This window comes from Phacochoerus africanus, chromosome 10, assembly GCF_016906955.1.
Source record: "Phacochoerus africanus isolate WHEZ1 chromosome 10, ROS_Pafr_v1, whole genome shotgun sequence".
Taxonomy (NCBI): Eukaryota; Metazoa; Chordata; class Mammalia; order Artiodactyla; family Suidae; genus Phacochoerus; species Phacochoerus africanus.
The window spans coordinates 3,925,416-3,945,884 of record NC_062553.1 but is presented as its reverse complement, the minus strand read 5'-3'; the positions used below and the strand labels follow the sequence as shown (position 1 = coordinate 3,945,884).

General features: G+C 48.0%; 1 protein-coding gene across 5 annotated transcripts in view; it reads left to right on the top strand.

Moving 5' to 3' along the window:
- Window positions 1-20,469, top strand: part of KIAA0232 (KIAA0232 ortholog) — an 88,695-nt gene that overhangs the window by 44,829 nt on the left and 23,397 nt on the right. For 4 of the 5 annotated variants that reach the window (XM_047799447.1, XM_047799448.1, XM_047799449.1 and 1 more), the window contains exon 4: window positions 9,588-9,725. In XM_047799447.1, coding sequence (XP_047655403.1) covers window positions 9,588-9,725 — 138 coding nt within the window. Of the gene's footprint in view, window positions 1-9,587; window positions 9,726-19,455; window positions 19,768-20,469 lie in introns of those variants that run through there. The other variant, XM_047799450.1, reaches the window with a different exon arrangement.

Here is a 20,469-nt window from a genome sequence, read left to right as displayed (position 1 = left end):
ATACTAGTCAGGTTCATAACCTGCCGAGCCGCCACGGGAACTCCCCCGCCAGTTGCTTTTTAACAGGAGGAATTCACTTGTTTGCTTGTTCAGTTTGGTGTTAATTTTGCTGGTCTTAGCCTCAGTTTGTCTTTGAGCACCGTGTTTAAAAAGAACCTTTCCATTCTCAGTCCCCTTTCCTACTTTATTTTTCTTGGAAAAACTTGTAACTAGCTGGGATAGTATGATTATTTGCTATATTTATATTTATTTGTACATCTCCTCTCCTGGAATACACAATTCATGAAGTTAGGGACTTTGTCTGCCATATTTTCTGCTTTATTCCCAGCCCTTAAAACAATTTTCAGGACCTAGACGATGCTCCTGTTTTTACAGAAGAAATGAGTAGATGTGTGCTTCTTTCTCAGGTGGGTGGCTTGTGTGTGCAGGGCAGCAGGATGCAGATACTGGCCCTCCACACTGGGCCTGCCCCCAGAGAAGTTCCCAGCATTTCTTCTCTCATCATCCCCCCACCCCATTTTTTATAGTGGTGAAATACTCATAACATAAAATGTACCATCTTTCCCGTTTCTAAGGGTGCAGGTCAGTGGTATTAAATATATCCCGTATGTCTCTCTGCTGTCACCACCATTCATCTCCAGAACTCTTTTCATCATGTGAAATGGAAATGTTATAATTCCCCTTTGCCTCTAGCCCCTGGCAGCCACCACTGTACTTTCTGTTGCTATGATTTTGACTGCTCCTAAGTATCTCATATCAGGGGAATCACATTTTCTGTGGCTGGCCAGATCCGAGCCTCATCTGCGCCCTACGCCACAGCTCATGGCAATACTGGATCCTTAACCCACTGAGCGAGGCCAGGGGTGGAACCTGCGTCCTCATGAATGCTAGTCAGATTTGTTGCCACTGCGCCACAACGGGAACTCCATGGATTTCCTTCGTTTTTAAGACCGACTCAGGAGTTCTTGTCATGGCACAGTGGTTAACGAATCCGACTAGGAACCATGAAGTTGCGGGTTCGATCCCTGGCCTTGCTCAGTGGGTTGAGGATCCAGTATTGCCATGAGCTGTGGTGTAGGTTGCAGATGCAGCTCAGATCCTGTGTTGCTGTGGCTCTAGTGTAGGCCAGTGGCTACGGCTCCAATTCGACCCCTAGCCTGGGAATCTCCATATGCCACGGGAGTGGCTCAAGAAAAGGAAAAAAGACAAAAAAAAAAAAAAGAAGGACTGACTCATATTCCATCCCATGGATGTGCCACACTTTGCTCAGCCACCCATCAGTGGGCACACGGGTCTCGTCCGCGTTTTAGCTGGTGTGAACAGTCGCCTTGACCATGGTGGGCAGTCATCTCTTTGAGAACCTGGTCTCAGCTTTGAGCAGTAGGTATAGACCCAGAGGGGAATCACGGGATCTGTGGTAACTTGTGTTCAGTGTCCTGAGGGACTGATACTGGCTGCACCGCGTTCCAGCCCAGCCCGTGCACAGGGTGCCCTCGGCCCAGAGCCTCACCAGCACTTGTTAGTTCCTGTTCTTGGTTTTGCTTTGTTTTGTTTTAACGGCGCCATCCTGATTGGTGTGAGGGTAGCTTGTTACAATTTTCTTTCTTTTTTTTTTTGTCTTTTGTCTTTGTTGTTGTTGTTGTTGTTGTTGTTGTTGTTGTTGTTGCTATTTCTTGGGCCGCTCCCGCGGCATATGGAGGTTCCCAGGCTAGGGGTCGAATCGGAGCTGTAGCCACCGGCCTACGCCAGAGCCACAGCAACGCGGGATCCGAGCCGCCTCTGCAACCTACACCACAGCTCACGGCAACGCCGGATCGTTAACCCCCTGAGCAAGGGCAGGGACCGAACCCGCAACCTCATGGTTCCTAGTCGGATTCGTTAACCACTGCGCCACGACGGGAACTCCTGTTACAATTTTCATTTGCATTTTCTCTGATGATTGATGATGCTGAGCCTCTCTTCTTGTGTGTATTGGCCATTTGCATATATTCTTTGGACACTTTCAGACCCTTTTCCCATTTTTGAATCTGATATTTGTTTTGTTGTTTCTGAGTTTTAGAATTTCTCTCCAGGTTTGGAAATTAACCTCTTATCAGATACATAATTTGCAAATATCTCCTCGCATTCCGGGGGGTTGCCTTTTCACTCTGTTTATGGTGTCTTTCAGTGCCCCAGATTTATAATTTTTTATGAAGCCGAGTTTGTCTTTTTTTTTTCTTTTGTTACTCGTGCCTTTGGTGTTGTAATACAGAAGTCATTGCCAAATCCACTGCCAGGAGGCTGTGCCCTTTGTTTCTTCCAAGAGTTTTGTAGTTTTAGCTTTTACATATAGGTCTTTTGACTTAAGTTTTAGGAACGGTGTGTGGTAAGAGTCCCTCACTCTTGTGCATGTGGATATGTAGTTTTTTCAGCCCCACTTGTTGAAAAGACTGTCCTTTCCTCATGCAGTGGTCTTGACACCTTTGTGGAAAATCATTTGAGCACTTAATACGATGGTCTATTACTGGGCTGTCTCTTCTAGTCCTTGATGTGTCTGTCTTTGTGTCTGCCAGCACCACACTGTTTTGATGACTGTAGCTGTGTTGCAGTTTCTTTTACATCCTCTGTTTAAATCTCGCCTCAGGCCCTATCATCTAGAACGTAGCTAGATGATTGCCTTTTCTGTTTTTTTTGTTTTTGCCCACAGGTTAAATAAGAAGTAATTCCAGCATTGATGGCCATTGGAGAGTGCTCATGTTTGTATTCAGCAACGCTTGTTTGTTCTTTCAGCCACCCGGAAGCATGCTTGTGCAGGTTGTCGCAGTTAGTGTAGCATTTGCAGAGCTTTCCTTTCTACGTTCCTGTCATGAATAGCAACAGTTACAAAATCTGACCCATCCTGAGTTCCTCCAGTGTCTTGCATATACTTGGTTTTTTGGGATGTGTTTTTTTGTTTTTGTTTTTGTTTTTGTCTTTTTTCAGGGCCGCACCCACGGCGTATGGAGGTTCCCAGGCTAGGGGTCCTGTCAGAGCTGTAGCTGCCAGCCTACGCCAGGGCCGCAGCAACACAGGATCCGAGCCGCGTCTGCGACCTACACCGCAGCTCACAGCAACGCCGGATCCTTAACCCACTGAACGAGTTAAGGGGATCGAACCTGCATCCTCACGGATGCCAGTCAGGTTCATTAACTGCTGAGCCATGACAGGAACTCCAGTACTGCATATACTTGTATTTCAGTGATCATTCACTCAGTGGACAGTAATTTAAATTAACTTTACACATAAGGAGAGTGAAAATAAAATTTAGAGGGGAGTTAGTACCAGCAGTGCGTACACGGATTCATGTGCACACACTCCCGCAGATCCCGTAATAAAAGGGGTGGGGTTTTTGGTGAAATCTTTCCACAGAATTGAGAAAATGTTTTGAGTGCAACTCCTGCATTTAATGCACATTTCTGTTTTTTTCCTCACCCATGTCCATGACCTTCTGGACACTGGCAGGCACCAGGAGCGAGGGCATGCCTCGGGAAGGTCCCTCGGAGTCAGCTGCCAGGTCAGGGATCTGTGAAGTGCTCTGGCTGTGCACAGCCTGGGGCACTGCAGGGGTACGTGGCAGCAGGAAGGCCAGGAGATGACCGTTGAACAGCCTTGAAGGAAGAAGAAAAGAAGGGCCCGTTCCCGGTCACAGCACCAGGAAGGGGCCTGACATGGTGAGGCCAGAGGAGTGCCGTGAGGGGTGGGAGGAGATCCGACTGAGGAAGGCGAGGTTCCGAAGGACCTGAGATGCTCTGCTAGGGGATTTGTATTTTAGTCCTGGAGACAGAAAGACCCAGGGCTGTATGTAGCACGCAGTACCCGGCGGCACGCGTGGTGGTGGGTAAGCTGCTTGGGCAGCTGAAGGCAGGGAGGCCAATGCTGAGGCCTTGGCTGAAAACCGAGCAGGAAAAAAATGGAGGCGCTTAACCTGAAATCACTTACGCTCGTTCGGTTGGTGCTACTCATGTTTTAGCGGCAATTTCCAGTTGAGGCCATTCCTCAAATTCTGGCTATATCTTTCTTTCACTCACAAGTGACTAAAAATTTGGCATAAATTGGCTCAAAGGGGAAAAAATTTTCTCGTATACCCAAAAGTCTCACTAGGACGGGCCCTGCCCTGTTCAGTTCCGAGCTTCACCGTGTCCTTGGGGCCTCTGCTCTGCCTCTCGGCCCGTCTCCCACAGTCAGCTTGGTTTTGCAGCCACTCCCTGGTGGGTAGAGGGCGAGTGCCAGCACCCAGAGGATGTGTTCCTTACACTCCCAGCAGAAATCTTTTGTGGGGGGCTCCTTTCTAATTGGTCACATGCCCCTCTCTCAGTGATCCCTGTGGCTGATCAGATGAAATCTTCTGATGCGAGGTAAGCCAGTTGGGGCTCCAAGGTGGGGGTGCTGTGAGCTCCATTCAGACGCCTGGTGGCTTTGGTTTTTCAGGATGCTCTTAACGGGAAGCTGTGGGAGGCAGGGGGCGGATGCCGAGCCGCGCACAGCGGATGTCACTGATCCCAGCTGTATTTCAGGATGTTGTGTCCTTTTCTTCCTCCAGTTCCCAATTTCCTTTTTGATGGAAAAGCAAGAGAAAGTCAATCACAGTAACGTCTGGAAAAGTACCTGATAATCGATTGTCAGGCTTCGAAGTTCTTTAGCCATATCTTCTGATACTTGATAATTGTAAGATTATGACTTTGGAAAGTCGTGCCTGATTTACTGAGTAAATATTTGGCACATGCTTAATATTATATATTTATGTCTAAGTGGACTTTTAATTAGCACAGCACGGAAGACTAAAAATATAACAAGTAAAATAGAAACATCTTGAGCTTTTCTTTATACTATGTTCTTTTAGAATCTGATTATTGGTTCAATTCTAATGGTTAACAAGTAAGTCACAACACATTCTCAAGGGCATGAAGCCAGAAGAAAATAGAACAATGGAGCTCTCAAAGTAAGTGGAAAGAGCAGAATGCAGACACGTGTGTCTGCTATGCCATAGTTTGTATAGCTTTTGCTATATCTTTGATGGTTTTTCTTAATGAAGTCACTCTAAAATCATAAGGCAAGATAGCACTTACCTGCAAAATTTATAATGTGGTGTCATTCTTTTCTTCCTGCGGCACATGGAGGTTCCCAGGCTAGGGGTTGGGTCAGAGCTACAGCTGCCGGCCTGCACCACAGCCACAGCCACAGCCACAGACAGATCCGAGCCGCGTCTGCGACCTACACCACAGCTCACGGCAATGCCAGATCCCCAACCCACTGATTGAGGCCAGGAATCAAACCCGCATCCTCATGATACCAGTCAGATTTGTTACCGCTTCGCCACAACGGGAACTCCTGGGAAAAAGATTTGAGTAGGCATTTGTCCAAAGAAGATACTCAGATGGCCAATAAGCGTGTGAAAAGATGCTCAACTTCATTACTCATCAGGGAGATCAAATCATGAGGAGATACCACTTCATCCTCACTAGGATGGCTAAAATGAAAGCAGACAAGGAGTTCCTTTGGTGGCACAGCAGGTTAAGGATCTAGCGTTATCACTCCTGTGGCTCGGGCCGCTGCTGTGGCACGGGCTCGATCCCTAGCCCTGGAACTTCCACATGCCGCGGGCGTGAGAGAAGACAAAACAAAACCAAAACCGCACCGACAGACAGTAACATGCAGGTGAGGATGTTGAGCAGTGTGAGCGCTCCCACACCTCCAGTGTGATTGCAGTGGAGTGGTGTAGCCACAGCCCAGGGGACTCCCTAGAGCCCACCGATGCGCGGTGACCGGTGACGTGGGAGAGGAAGGAGAAGTACCTGCTGATGGGCACAGGGCTGCTTTTCGGGGTGATGGACGGTGTTTTCAACTTAGGCAGTGGCGGTTGTTGCGTAACCCTGTGAATTATACTAAAAACCACTGCATTGTGTATTTAGAAAATAAGTTCTCTGGTATGTCAGTAAAGCTGTTATCTAAAAAATGGTCATTTGTAATTGATTTTGATGATAGCACTAACTTTGAATCCCAGTTAAACAAATCTATCTCACCCCCCAAAAGTATTCCATTCTTCTCATTAGATCAGCAGACCAGTATTAAATGTTGAATTAGGGAGCTCCCGTAGTGACTCAGGTTAAGAACCCAACATAGTGTCTGTGAGGATGTGGGTTCAGTCCCTGGCCTCATTTGGATTAAGGATCCAGCTTTGCCACAAGCTGTGACTTAGGTCACAGATGCTTCTTGGATCCAGTGTGGCTGTGGCTGTGGCATAGGCTGGCAGCTGCAGCTCCAATTCGACCCCTAGCCTGGGAACTTCCATATACTGCAGGTGCGACCATGCAGAGAAAAAATTTTTTGAATTGTATTTTGGATTCTAGCAACAAGTAATTGTGAAAACGTATTCTCTCTCGTACACATACCTACTTTATATCCTTAGCTTGTCCTCGTGGCCTGCGGAGGACAAGTTAATGTATTTACTACCTGGCCCTTATGGGCAAAGTTTGCTGTTCTTACTTCTGCACATTGCTTCTTCCACCTAGTATTCCTTCCTCACCCTAGCCCAAGGTTCTTTTCACTCCTTAAGACTCCACTTCAGGAGTTCCTGCTGTGGCGCAGTGGGCTAAGAATCCCACTGCAGTGGCCCAGGTCGCTGTTGAGGCACAGGTTCGATCCCTGGCCCGGGGCCGCGAGTGAAAGGATCCTGCATTGCTGCAGCTGTGGCATAAGCTGCGGCTGCAGCTCAGATTCAGTCCCTGGTCCAGGAACCTCCATATGCCACAGGTGCAGCTGTTAAAAAAAAGAGAGAGACTCCACTTCAGTGACCCTTCCTTCTGTAGGAAACTTTTGCCGACCAACCAGGTCAGGAAAAGAATGTGCCTTTTTTGTGTTTCCGAAATGCTTTCTGCAGGCTTTTATAATCGCAGTGACCGTGCCACAGTTGTCAGTTTACAGGTCTTTATTCCCCACTGCACTGTGCACCTCTGGCTGGCAGGGGCTGTGTTGTGTCATTCTAGTGCCACAAAGAAGACACTTAATTGGTTGCTGGATGCGTGAGTCTGTGTCCCTGTTTAAACACAGGGATGCTCGAGGTACCCGGAGAGGGCGCCAGACGCCTGTTCCAGAGGAAGAGCTGCAGGGACTCTTCTCATTTCTCTATTCGTCATAAGCTTTCCATTAAAAAAACAAACAAAAACCTTTGACTGTTAAAGGACTCTGACCTAGTTATGCAAGAAAAATGACAGTATCCCTGTGCCTGCTCTCCAAGAGACAAGGTCCTCTGGTGGCTTCTTAGTACATTTCTCTCAGACATTTTCATGCACGTTAATAGGTGCGTATGTGTGTTTTAACCAAAAATAAGGTCGTACTGTTGCGTAAACTACTTTTCACATAAACGCACACTTGTATGGTGAACAGGTTTCCGTGTCAGTAAGTGTACTTCATAGTCTCTTTAATGGCTGGACAGCCTACTGCGCGGGGGAGTTACAGCTCAGTTGACCTGCTCTTCCTCGACATTCGGAGCGTCTCTGCAGGTTTGCTGCTGGCGAGAGCGGTCCGGTCAGCTTTGCCGCAGCGAAACCTGCGCACACATGGGACTTTCTCCTTAGGGTAGAGGCCCAGATGTGGACTTACTGATCATCAGGACACCTGCCTGTGTAGGATGTTTGTTATGTATCGTCAGACTGCCCTCCCGAGGGACTGAGCGCGTCGGAAATGTGAGAGCACTGCTGTCTGTATGGTGACACTTTATCCGGGCCTCTGCTGAGCTGCAGTAGAGCTGCGGTAGAGAGACAGGTTCATGACGCTCGCAGGCAGACGCAGCCAGGCTCCGCGGCGCAAACAGAAGGAAGTCCTGTCTTCAGGAGTCACACGGAGGTTCCCTGTCTTCTTTAGTTTGTGTGCCCTGATCGATAGAGGGAAATTACCGCGTTTTTCTCTGCCTTCCGAAGTGTGGACTCCCCATTGATAGGGTTGTGTTCCTGTTCCTGTGAAAGGACAAGACTTGTCATTGATAGGAAGTGCCAGGTTCGGGTGCCGTCCGGCCAAATCCGTTAGAGAAGTGGAAATGTGCCGATGGTTCTCAGTGGACCATTGAGCACATTTCCCCTTGGAAAACGGAGTTGACACCACTCAGCCAGAAAGTATGTTCTGCAGGTTCATGACGTCTGCACATGTGCCCAGGAAATTAAGTAAGGAGTGTGTTAGTTATGACCAGTGTGAGGGAGAGGTCCTCCCGCCCTTACGTGGTAGCAGGAAAGTGGTTTTTATGTATTTGATCGGAGTAAAAATTGTTACACAGTTGATGGTATATGACTTGATCCTAAAAGGTTTTCAGAATGATTATTGTGCTTTTGCTTCTTTATCCCATCTTATTCATTTATTCATATCTATTTCCAGAGGACCCACTATAGGCCACATAGTCCTTTAAGTAATTTTCTTAATTTTTCCTTTGTCTTTCTATTCTTTTTTTTTTCCCCCTTGTCTGTCCACTGGTTTTAATTTTGTGTGTGTGTGTGTGTGTTTGCCTTTTTCTAGAGCCACACTCGTGGCATATGGAGTTCCCAGGCTAGGGGTCCAATCGAGCTGTAGCTGCCGGCCTACACCACAGCCACAGCAACGCGGGATCTGAGCCGCATCTGCGACCTACACCACAGCTCACAGCAACGCCGGATCCTTAACCCACTGAGCGAGGCCAGGGATCGACCCTGCAACCTCATGGTTCCTAGTCAGATTCATTAACCACTGCTCCACGACGGGAACTCCTGTCCACTGGTTTTAACCATAGTTAACCAAATGAAAGGCTTTTCAAAAGGCAAAGTGAAGTTGTAAAACAATTAAAAACACTCAAGACCCAGTCTGGGGAAGTAGAGTAAACCTATATCTTGGAACCGTGCGCAGCCAAAGGATGCGTGGTGACGTGGGGTAATGTCTTGTACTAGGTTAGGTCCAAAATGGTGCAAATAGTGTGAGTTCAACCATGTGTTTTTTCACAGCGCATGTGAAAGACCAAATGAAATAGACCAAACTGTTCTCCTTTTCGCTGGGTGGTTGGATTGTGGATGCTTTGCTTTCTTCCTGCTTTTCACATTTTCCTCAGTTTTTATAGTCAAGGGGAAAATGAGCTTAAAATACAAACAAAATATTTTATGTGTTGTTTTTAGACTGCAGGATGTACAAATGGGAGTGAACCATTCAGCTGTTAAATGCTAAAATCTGGTAGTGACATGGGCATTCATGACTGATGGGTGGGAAGTATGGCAGAGAGGACGTGCAGCTGTACAGTTTAGAAGTATACTGAAACTTCAGTGATACCACTTGGATTTACATATAAATGCGTTTATTAGCATTTATCATAAACGTAAACTGGTCAGACTCATTGAGATCACAAATCATAATCTAATAATAATTCAACAGTCGATGTCAAACCAGTGGATTATCCTGAAATGCTGTGACGGACGTGGTCGGTGGCCTCTTAATCGAATAGCATGTACCGTTTGGTGAATGAGTATTTGGTAGGGACGAGGGTCGGAGTACGCGGTAAATAGTGAGTTTGCAGCTGTGGTGTAGTGTTGGTCACTGAAACTGGTTCCATCTTCTTGCAGGAGAATGACATCTTCCTGGGCTGGGAAAAAGGAGCATGTAAGAAGTGGGGAAAGAGTAAGAGAAAGTGCTCAGATCTGACTCTAGAAGAAATGAAAAAACAGGCTGCTGTGCAGTGTCTTCGATCTGCTTCTGATGAAGTAAGTTTACATTTGATTTCTAATACTTAGCAGAGGAAAAAAGGAGGTGCTTTTTAAAAGTTTACAATATCACATCTCGACGAAAAAACTTAGAAAAACAAACGACTCATGATCTTACCACCGTTGTATTATCACTTTTTACTTCGTGGCATTTGTCTGTATATATTGAGTTTACATAATATATTCTTTCTGCATACTATTATAATTAGAGGATACATGAAATTATGTATATCTGTATTCCCCATTTAATACATATTTCATTTTGTTATTACATTATATTTATTCTTTTTAGTGGTTGTTACATTTCATCAAATAATACTCCAAACAGACGTCTCGTATTCTCTTTATTACTGGGTATTTCACTTGCTCTTCATTTTTTGTTATGCTATCTAGAATACTTTCATGGGTGGCTTTTTCCATGGTCTATATTATCTCTTTTGGATACATTCCTAGAGGTGGGATAGTGGTTCTAACATTTGAGAACACTGTATTTGCTTGAGTCATGATTTTTTGTTTTTTAAGGAAATATTATAAGCTTGTGTTATTGAACTTTTGACACTTGGTATGAAAGGATTCTCCTGTCCTTCAGCATCCTGAAGTAACAAGGTAGTTTTAGAAGGTAATCACCTAAAGTAACACTATGAATTTTTCTTTATTACTCACTATAAATAAAGTCTCTGAGGTCATGCGACTCAGAACGTCATTTTGCTTTTACCATGCAGTTTAAAGGAGAGTGTGCTTCGAGTGCTTTAGTAACACAAGGTTAAACGGAGACGATTCTTCCAAGTGACCTGGAGAGGGTCTGGCCTCCGGAAACTTCCTTCCTAAACCGAGTTGTCTTAAGGGGCTGATGTTAGGGTGGCTGCCTTCGCTCCGTTTGATAGTCTGCAGAAGTTGGCCTTGTCGGCCCACCCCTTCCACGCATGCCTTTCAAAGCTCGTTCGGTGCTGCCCAGCCGTGTGCCCGATCCTGCTCAGAGCTGTCTGGGGAGCCCGGTGCCCTGGTGCCTTGGCCAGGCCTCAACTCCCTGAGTGCAGTTGTGCATTTCTCGCTTCCCTTCGCGACTGTGCTCCTTGGGGGCCAGGACTGTGCTCACCTCATCTTCGCATCACCTCGTGCTGAGCAGAGCGAGTGCTAAGGTACCCGTGTGGAAGGTACTGAGTTTCTCTTGAATTGAGTGGAACCTGTTTCCAAAGAGTCTCCCCTTTCATCCTGTCCTTCTTTTTACTCTTCCCACTCTTCCCCTGCCCCCGTAGTTTTTTTAACTTCTGATTTCTTGAAGCAGTTGCCTCTTAGACTGTGGTATAGGAATTTGAAAGTAACTTGGGTGTCTTTTTTTTAAAAAACAAAGAGTAGGAACATGATTAACCTAGTGTAAGAAAAAATGGAAATATACATAAAGGATACAGTAATACCTCACAAAACCCAGTGCTGAAAACACAGCAGCCTTGAGAGCTGCTGAAACTGGGACCTAAATGATTGGCAGCCACAGGCATGTTCTCTAAGGACCCAGTCTCTCATTTGTTTCTCCCTGTGCTTCTGGGTCATTCCTGCTCTTCCTGAAGTCTGGCTTTCTCTGCCTCAGCACACGCAGTGAAAAAATGATCATTCTAGCCCCGGCCCAGCATGACCGCTAAAGTCTGGTACCCCAATGCCCTTCATTTAGAAGGAGAATCTGATTGGCTCGGCTTGGGCCAGGTGTCCACTCCTGGCGAGGGGACAGGGCTGCCTGGAGGTCCACTGCTTCAGCAGGCAGTACTCAGAAAAGTGGGTGGTTGGACAGTTACCCAAAAGGTGTTTTCTCTGTGGCACTGAAGAGGGTAAGGTAGAGGAATTTGGAGCTTTTAGGAAATTTAAAATGCAGACGGTTTTCAAAAGTGAGAGGTTAGTTTAGGTAACTTCTTTGAGCAAAGTCCAAAGAAGCTGCTGCTGAGTCATGGTTGGGAGGAAAATTTGAGTAGGGAGTTTAAATCTGGGAAAGGATCTTATTTCTGCTTTGGACCAAGGTTGCTGAGCAGCGACTCTCAAGGTGAAGTGGAGTGCACACCCAGGACCGCTGACGCCAGCTGTGGGAGAGTGGGGCGCAGAGGCCCCTTGCTGAGGTGCCGGGAAGGACCCCGCTCCTCCTGCAGCCCGGGCGGCGTGCGTGTGCTCCGGCCTGGCGGAGCGCAGTGTGCCGACAAGACCCTGGTGTCAGGTGGAGGCCGTGCAGGGGGAGGGGGCTTGCGGAGATCCTTGATTCTTCAGGCGGCTGCTTTGGAGAAGCCTGCTTTCCTTTGCCTGCTGGCAAAGGCAGGATCTTTATTTATTTATTTATTTATTTATTTATTTTTGTCTTTTTGTTGTTGTTGTTGTTGTTGCTATTTCTTGGGCCGCTCCCACGGCATATGGAGGTTCCCAGGCTAGGGGTTGAATCGGAGCTGGAGCCACCGGCCTACGCCAGAGCCACAGCAACGCGGGATCCGAGCCGCCTCTGCAACCTACACCACAGCTCACGGCAACGCCGGATCGTTAACCCACTGAGCAAGGGCAGGGACCGAACCCGCAACCTCATGGTTCCTAGTCGGATTTGTTATCCACTGCGCCAGGACGGGAACTCCCAGGATCTTTATTTTCAGACCTAGTGAAGCACCTTTGTCCTACCTTTCTCTTTCCTTTTTACTTGATAAAAATGACTGCATTGCTTTTTCCTAATAATGAGTATTTTTTAGTCTTATCACATTAAACTTGGCCGAGGAAGTGAATGTGCCCAAGACGCAGCAGGAGCTCAGCTGAGTGCCTGGGGACTGGATGAAAAGGACATAGGAAGTCCTCAAGCCCCAGAGCTGTGCTGCTGTGCGTGTCTCAGCACGGGCCCTAGGCTGTTTGCCTGGCTCTTGGAGAGCCAGTGGAAAGACATTGAAAAGAACCCTCTTTAATCATGGCCTGCAACAACAGAAAGGGATCACTGGCCATTTATGAACTGTAGGCGATTTTGTGTCCCCTGGTTTTTGTTTCTAGAATCTGGTGGCTTCAGTGAAAAGAAAGGAGCAAAGAGGGCCCTACCCAGGAAATTATAATGCAAGGTTGTATTTTATCTTGTTTTTGCAAACAGTGGGGTACTGTTTGCGTGTGGGGTGCTGTTCGTCCCCTGATCCTGAAGGTTGACGTTGGCCTTCTGTGCTTTGCTCTCCCACTCAGTTCTGACGCCAACTTAGAGCCCTTCTTGGCGCAGCTCTGTGCAGTCATTAGGAAAGGATCAGGATCAAAAGCTCCTAACAAGTTGAGAGTCTAATTAGTGGAAATATTAATGACATAATCACAAGACGGTAACATAAGCGATGCTGCCACTGTATTCGGTAGATGAGGGCGATGTCCTGCCTTACGTGTGGAATGTGTTCTTTCCTTGCGGTTTTGTTGTGTGCACGTGTCACTGTTACAGCTGCAGTGTTAGCTTTTTCTTTTCTTTCCTTTTTTTTTTTTGCTTTTTAGGGCCACACCAATGGCATGTGGAGGTTCCCAGGCCAGGGGTCCAATTGGAGCTACAGCTGCCGGCCTACGCCACAGCCACAGCAATGCGGGATCCAACCCACGTCTGTGACCTACACCACAGCTCATGGCAAGGCCAGGTCCTTAACCTACTGAGTGAGGCCAGGGATCAAACTCGAGTCCTCATGGATCCTGGTTGGGTTGTTAACCGCTGAGCCTCGACAGGAACTCCCGCTGTTAGCTTTTTCTAAAGCAGCCTCAGGCACCAGGCGTGTCGTTGTGCTGTGGTTTGAGTAGGGTGGCGGGCCCTCCTGACTCCGCTTGCACACCCCTGTGGTGTGACGCTCGGCCTCCACTTGATCCTTACGCCATGTTGTGTGCATGTTACTCTCACCTGCCCAGCTCAGTATTTTATCTGAGAAATGTCACCAAAACCATGTGGAAAACTCAGTTGTGTCAAAACTTAATGTTCTACATTGACTCTAATTTGGCAGCACCTGGAAAGGTCTGTGTGTAGCTCATTATTTCTCTGGGGGACTGTGACCTTGGATGGGCTTTGTCGTCTGGTATGTCCCAGCTGATGCTCTTCGTTTACACGTGTAGAGAACATGCGGCTCTCTGGGTGCTCATTCCTGTAACTTTTCACATTTGCTTGGGGTGCGGATAGCAGTGGGGCCCGCAAAGCAGAGTGGTGCCCTGCACGGTGGCGGGCCCTCTCACCCGCTCCGGGTGGGCGTCACTCTGTAGGTCCATGATGTTCTCAGTGGACGTGGCACATGCCGGATACTGTTAAATATCAACCTCCCTTTCCCCTAAAAAGAGCAAGCGGAAAGTTAAACTGGGCCAGCTATTGTTTTTTGATTCCTTGGGTTTACTTGGTTCTGTTTTCTCTACTCTCAAAGTTAGAGCTTTTCATATAGTTTTTTGTTTTGTTTTGTCCTGATTTTTTTTCTTTTTAACGACCCTACTCGAGAAGTTCCTGGGCCAGGGATCAAATCCGAGCCACAGCTACAACCTGTGGCATAGCTGTGGCAGCGCCAGATCCTTATCTCACTGTGCCGTAGCAGGAACTTCTTTGTTTTTCATAATGTTATATTTCTGTTTTCTTTTCATTGAGCTACTTAAAACTGAATCAAAGCTAATATTTCATCTCCATTTTGGGAATGGTTAGAATCTTAGAAACTCAACAAGGCCTTTTTTGGGGAATGGGTAAAGTTTGGGTACAATGATAACTTATTTCATTTAAGTTAGTTTTGAAAGTCAGAGTGCTGCTCTTTGCTCCAGGTAACTTGATTCCATCTGTGGTTGAAGAGCCTTACAGAGGATTTATGTCCTAGGTGCAGTGGAGTCTTATTACAATTGCTTATGCTCTCACATTCAGCTAAGTTTACCAATAAAATTATTTTTGCCAGTAAAAGTACATAGTTCGTTTTAGTATTTTGCATGTGTATTGTTTATCTTTTTTTTAATTTTTTTTTTTGGGGTCATTTCTTGGGCCACTCCTGCAACATATGGAGGTTCCCAGGCTAGGGGTCAAATTGGAGCTGTAGCCACCAGCCTACACCAGAGCCACAGCAACACAGGATCTGAGCCATGTCTGCGACCTACACCACAGCTCACGGCAACACCGGATCCTTAACCCACTGAGCGAGGTCAGGGATCGAACCTGAAACCTCATGGTTCCTAGTCGGATTCGTTAACCACTGCGCCACGACGGGAACTCCACATGTGTATTGTTTATATCCTCTTCAGGGTTATATATACAAAAACCATGTAGAGTAGTTTATGGCAGTTTACTTTCAAAGTTAATTTTGACTATATATGTTGTTTCTTTGCATGCTAATGTTTCAGCCTAATTCGTTCTGGGTGATAATTAGAGCATGATAGGTAATATTTATTGAGCACTTAAATGTATGCAGTAGCTGTCCAGGTGTCCTGTGTACCTCCTCAGAGGTACTGTGCTCCCGCTATAGGCCAGACCCCCAGGAAGCCAGTGGTTGTTAAGGCTGAGGAGGCTCTGATGGCTGTGTCACAGCCAGCGCTGCTGAGGAAGCTTAGGCCTTAGCTCTTGGGGCATGGCTGAAGCTGAAGCCGGGGCATTCGAGGAAGCCTGCAGGCTTATGAGGACGTTGGTTTTTCCTCTGAGGAGTTGGAGAGTTTGGAACAGAGGGGTATTGATGTAGCTTGACTTAAATGCTGGCAGGGTGCTCTGGCTGCTGCCTTGAGACTGGAGGGTGCTGTGGGCCGATGGAGGGCAGAGCCCGACTGACTGCGGGGTGAGCGCTGTCACAGTAGCCCCGGAGGCCCATGGGGATGAGACCTGGTTCGGCTCCGTAGAGTTTGAAGGTGGAGCGCATGGGATTGGATGGGGTGGCAGAAAAGCACGGAGTCAAGGAAGGTGGCCAAGGCTTGGGGGCCGAGCAGCTGCAAGAGTGGAATTTTCATTTACCGAGAAAAAGGAAATTCGGGAAGGAACTCGAGTTTGTGGATGGGTGTGTGCGAATTACGATTTGGATGTGAGGTGCCTGTGAGTGCTCAGTGGAGATTTTGAAAACGCGGTTGGCTGTGCGGGTCTGGGGTTGCCGGGCTGGGTGCTCAGGGGAGGAGCTTGAAAGAAAGACCACTTGTTTGGCCAGAGCCTCCCCATGTGTCTCCGGGGGCGAGGGGGAAGCTCAGGGAGTAGGGGGGCTGGAGGAAGCGCAGGTCCGTCTCTGCCCTCGCCAATGGTCCTGGTGGTGCCAAGTCCTCTCTCTTGGTAAAAACAGTAGACACTTGGGTTTAATAGGAAATCTCCTGAACTGTCAAGTGCCGAAAGTGAGGCTATGAAAAAGGAAACAAATGGGAGGGTCTGCTGGAAAGATCGAGGGTGAGGGGAGCAAAGGGGCGTAAAGCGAGGCGCCCGTGGGGTGGGGTGCCCCGGGACAGACTGGGGGCGAGGCGCGAGGGCGACACCGCCAAGGCGGAGAGGCCGGAGCGGGAGCACCTGCGCTTGGGGCTTGAGAAGCCCCTCATCATGAAAACAGCTCAAGCCACCAGGTGCCCTTTCCTGATGACGCCCCTCTCCGTCTGTCTCGAGGTCACACTTCTCTGAAGCTGGTGCCTCTCTCTTCCCTGCGTGGCTTTATGCTTTTCCTGAGTCTTGGTCCAGGGGATACACGGGTGTGTGGAGGCTTTGTATGCTGGCTTTATATGATTGGTGTCAGGCCAAGTTTTTTGTTTTTTGGGTTTTTTTTGTCTTTTTGTTGTTGTTGTTGTTATTTCTTGGGCCGCTCCCGCGGCATATGGAGGTTCACAGGCTAGGGGTCGAATCGGAGCTGCAGCCACCGGCCTACGCCAGAGCCACAGCAACGCGGGATCCGAGCCGCCTCTGCAACCTACACCACAGCTCACGGCAACGCCGGATCGTTAACCCACTGAGCAAGGGCAGGGACCGAACCCGCAACCTCATGGTTCCTAGTCGGATTTGTTATCCACTGCGCCACGACGGGAACTCCAGGCCAAGTATTTTTAAAGGCTTTTCTGTATCAATAGTATCCTCTTACACTGCTAAATAGTTGTCCACAGTACCACTATAAAGCTTTTTACTCTCCTGGTAATGGACCTTTCAGTTGTTTCCCAGTTTTTTTGTTTGTTTGTCTTTTTAGGGCCGCACCCATGGCATATGGAGGCTCCTAGGCGAGGGGTTGAATCAGAGCTGCAGCTGCCAGCCTACACCACAGCCACAGCAACACCAGGTCCAAGCTGCATCTGCAGCCTACACCACAGCCACAGCAACACCAGGTCCAAGCTGCATCTGCAACCTACACCACAGCTCATGGCAACACCAGATCCTTGATCCACTGAGCGAGGTCAGGGATCAAACCTGTGTCCTCATGGATGCTAGTCAGATTGATTTCAGCTGAGTCATGACAGGAACTCCTGTTTCCCAGTTGGGATGGTTATAAAGAACCAGCAGGAGAGGTCCTCGTGCGCCTCTCCTTGTGCACAGGTGCAGTGCTTTTTCTCAAGTCTGTACTCAGGCGTCAGGCTGCTGCAGTAAAGCCAGGTGTTTTTTCTCACCATTTTAGCATCATAGACTTGAGTATCTGATGAAAGCTATGGACCTAACCAGTATAAGCTTTTCTCGTGTACCCATTAGTGGCCTCCTTAAGAGTTAACCGCTCTAAGTTCTGCTCTGAGGAACTTGACTGTTCTTATTGATGTAAGGGTGGTGTGGCGAAGAATATATCCAGATCTTCAGCCCAGAGCCGTCTGAGCCCTGGGCCTGGATCTCCCTGGTTTAGTTGTCCCAGGAGGAATGTGGATTTCTGTCAGGAAAAGAAACTACCGCCTCCAAATCAAAGTTAGAAATAGGACATTTTTCTTGCATGTATTAAAAAATATGGCCTGCCTGAGTCAGCAAGATGCTACGATAAACTGGGAAAGTTGAAGGACTTGAAAATTCAAGTTGAGGAGTTCCCTTCATGGCGCAGCGGAAACAAATCTGACCAGGAACCATGAGGTTTTGGGTTCGATCCCTGGCCTCGCTCAGTGGGTTAAGGATCCGGCGTTGCCGTGAGCTGTGGTGTAGGTCGCAGACGTGGCTTGGATCTGGCGTTGCTGTGGCTCTGGCCTAGGCTGGCAGCAATATCTCCGATTGGACCCCTAGCCTGGGAACCTCCATTTGCCGCAGGAGCAGCCCTAGAAAAGGCAAAAAGACCAAAAAAAAAAAAGAAAAGAAAAGAAAGCTGAGAAAGTCTACCAGGAAGTAGAATCAAAAAATAAAGACATGGTAAATAGAGAAAAAAAAATTAGAGGACCAAGACAAGAAGTCCAAACCCCAGCTATTAGGGAGTGTCGGTGGTATTCTCACCATTTTCCTGGGTGGAAAGCAAGGCCTCAGTCGTAAGTGATTTATGGGTGGTCACACGGCTAACCTGTGATGAAGTTCAACCCAGATCTTTTTGACTGCACCCTTCTGCCCCCGAATGGAACAGGCCAGGGAGTGCCCCTGGACCATGCATTGGTGTGGGAGTGCCTGTCCAGCTTTTAGGGAATATCAAGTCCAAAGGAGTTCTCCATCAAAGAGTGAGCTTCGAGCTGATTGCTGTAGCTGCAGGGCCCTTTGACTGTGGAGAGGAGAGATCATGGGGCAGAAGAAGTCTGCTAATGATCAAGGCCATCAGTGGGGGGATGGGAGGCTCAGGGAGGAGGGAGCAGCACTGGAAATGCTGTGGGATGGGAAGTGATGGAAGTTTGTCGGAGCAAATCAAAAGGCTTTCCCAGAAGCAGAGGGACACAGCTGCTACGTTTGACCTAGGCTCTGTCTCCCTCATCACCAAAGGGTATTTAACGCCACCGCGTAGCCTCCAGAGAGGGAGGTGGCAGTGCCAGCACCATGCACTCCAGGCACATCCCAGAGCCCTCTGTGTTATTGGGGTCAGGTTAGTTATCTTTCTTGTTCTTCCAACCACACCACCCAAAGTAGAGCAAAAATTCAGGGCATTTAAAAAGCAATGGGGGGAGTTCCCTTCGTGGCACAGTGGTTAACGAATCCAACTAGGAACCATGAGGTTGAGGGTTCAATCCCTGGCCTTGCTCAGTGGATTAAGGATCCGGTGTTGCCGTGAGCTGTGGCTTAGGTTGCAGATTCGGCTCAGATCTGGCGTTGCTGTAGCTCTGGCATAGGCCAGCAGGCACAGTTCTGATTAGACCCCTAGGCTAAAAACCTCCATATGCCGCAGGAGAGTTCCCATCACAGCTCAGTGGTTAAAGAACCTGACTAGCATCCATAAGGACTCGGGTACAATACCTGGCCTCGCTCAGTGGGTTAAGGATCCGGCGTTGCCGTGAACTGTGGTGTAGGTCGAAGACACAGCTCGGATCCTGTGTGGCTGTGGCCGTGGTGTAGTCCGGCAGCTGCAGCTCTGATTTTGACCCCTAGCTTGGGAAACTCCATATTCCGTGGGTGCAGCCCTAAAAAGATAAAAAATAAAATAACAGTAGTTTATATCATAATTGGGAAAGTGAATACAATTTCTCATTAAGAGCACCAAATCAGCATTTCCAGATCCCTGCCAGGAGGTGACGAGGTCCAGGGTGCTTTTAACAGTCCTTTTTGTTTCTCAAGTAGGATGCTGCAGGAGGCAGTAAAGGGAGACAGGCTTGGTGGGTAGAGCTTGCTCTGTGTGCAGGTGAAGGAGTAAGCGTGTTGTTTCTTCTCCATTTATGTGTGAGAGCAGGTGTGTATACTTCTTAGCTGCGTTGCTCTCCAGAACAACTAAATTCTGCAGTTGCGTGGAAGTAATTTCCAAGACCAAGCATAAGCAGCCATATCTGGTGACTCGGTTGCAATGATCGTTCTGTGGAGAATAGGAACTGCCCGCCGTTTCTGAGTATCGAACGCAGTCGAAGAAGCGATCCCCAGGGGCTGGGCGTTCGGCACTGGAGACTGGCCCCGGCTTTAGAAACACAGTGACACAGGCTTGCTGTACAGAACAGCGTGCAGCCGCGTGTCAGCTGATCCTGGTGTTAGGTTCATGGTCTGGAGGAAGTGGAATAAAACGGCCATACCCGTCACACCTTGGACACGATGGTAAGCAGAGTCTTTCTGATGGAATTGTGTGGTCAGCCGCGTTTATGACCGGTGTCTGCCATGGTTGGTAACAGTGTTTTTAAGGGAAGGACAGCTCTCTTCTGGCCCATTTCCCTTTCCTTTTCTGTCCTGTCTCCTCTTAAAAGCTGTGATACGATGTGGATAGAGTGTAACTATCAATGTTTACAGGTGGCCTTTTCCTTTGTAATCGGTTTCTTGCTGCTAAACTGTGTAATGTACGATTTCTTGTCTACGGTGTCCGCAGTACTTGTGCTGAGTCATTTTGAGTGAAGCGAGTGGGGTGAGGTTCTATTTTTAGCCCCTCAAGGCCCTGTGAGGGTGTCAGGCGAGCAGAGTCCTTTGTATCCTTTCGGGTCGTGCCCACCAGGAGACACCCAGTGCCAATTTAAATAGGACTTTTGGCCACTGAATAAATATGAAGTTCCTAGAAAATGCGAACTCTTTCTTGTACCTTGTGCAAGATTATTCTTTTCTCCTGTAAGTACAGAAGCAGAGAATGTTAAAAGTTTAAAAATATACATACGGAAAGATTTGCCTAAGCCTGTTTGCAGCATTCCTTTTTCTTGAGTTCGCCTCTTATTCTTCTCCTCCCAGTCTTGGACCTCCGTGCCGTCTCCTTAAATTTTACCCCAGTTCTCTACAGAGGCTAACACCCCGTTCACGACCTGAAAGCGTTCCCGT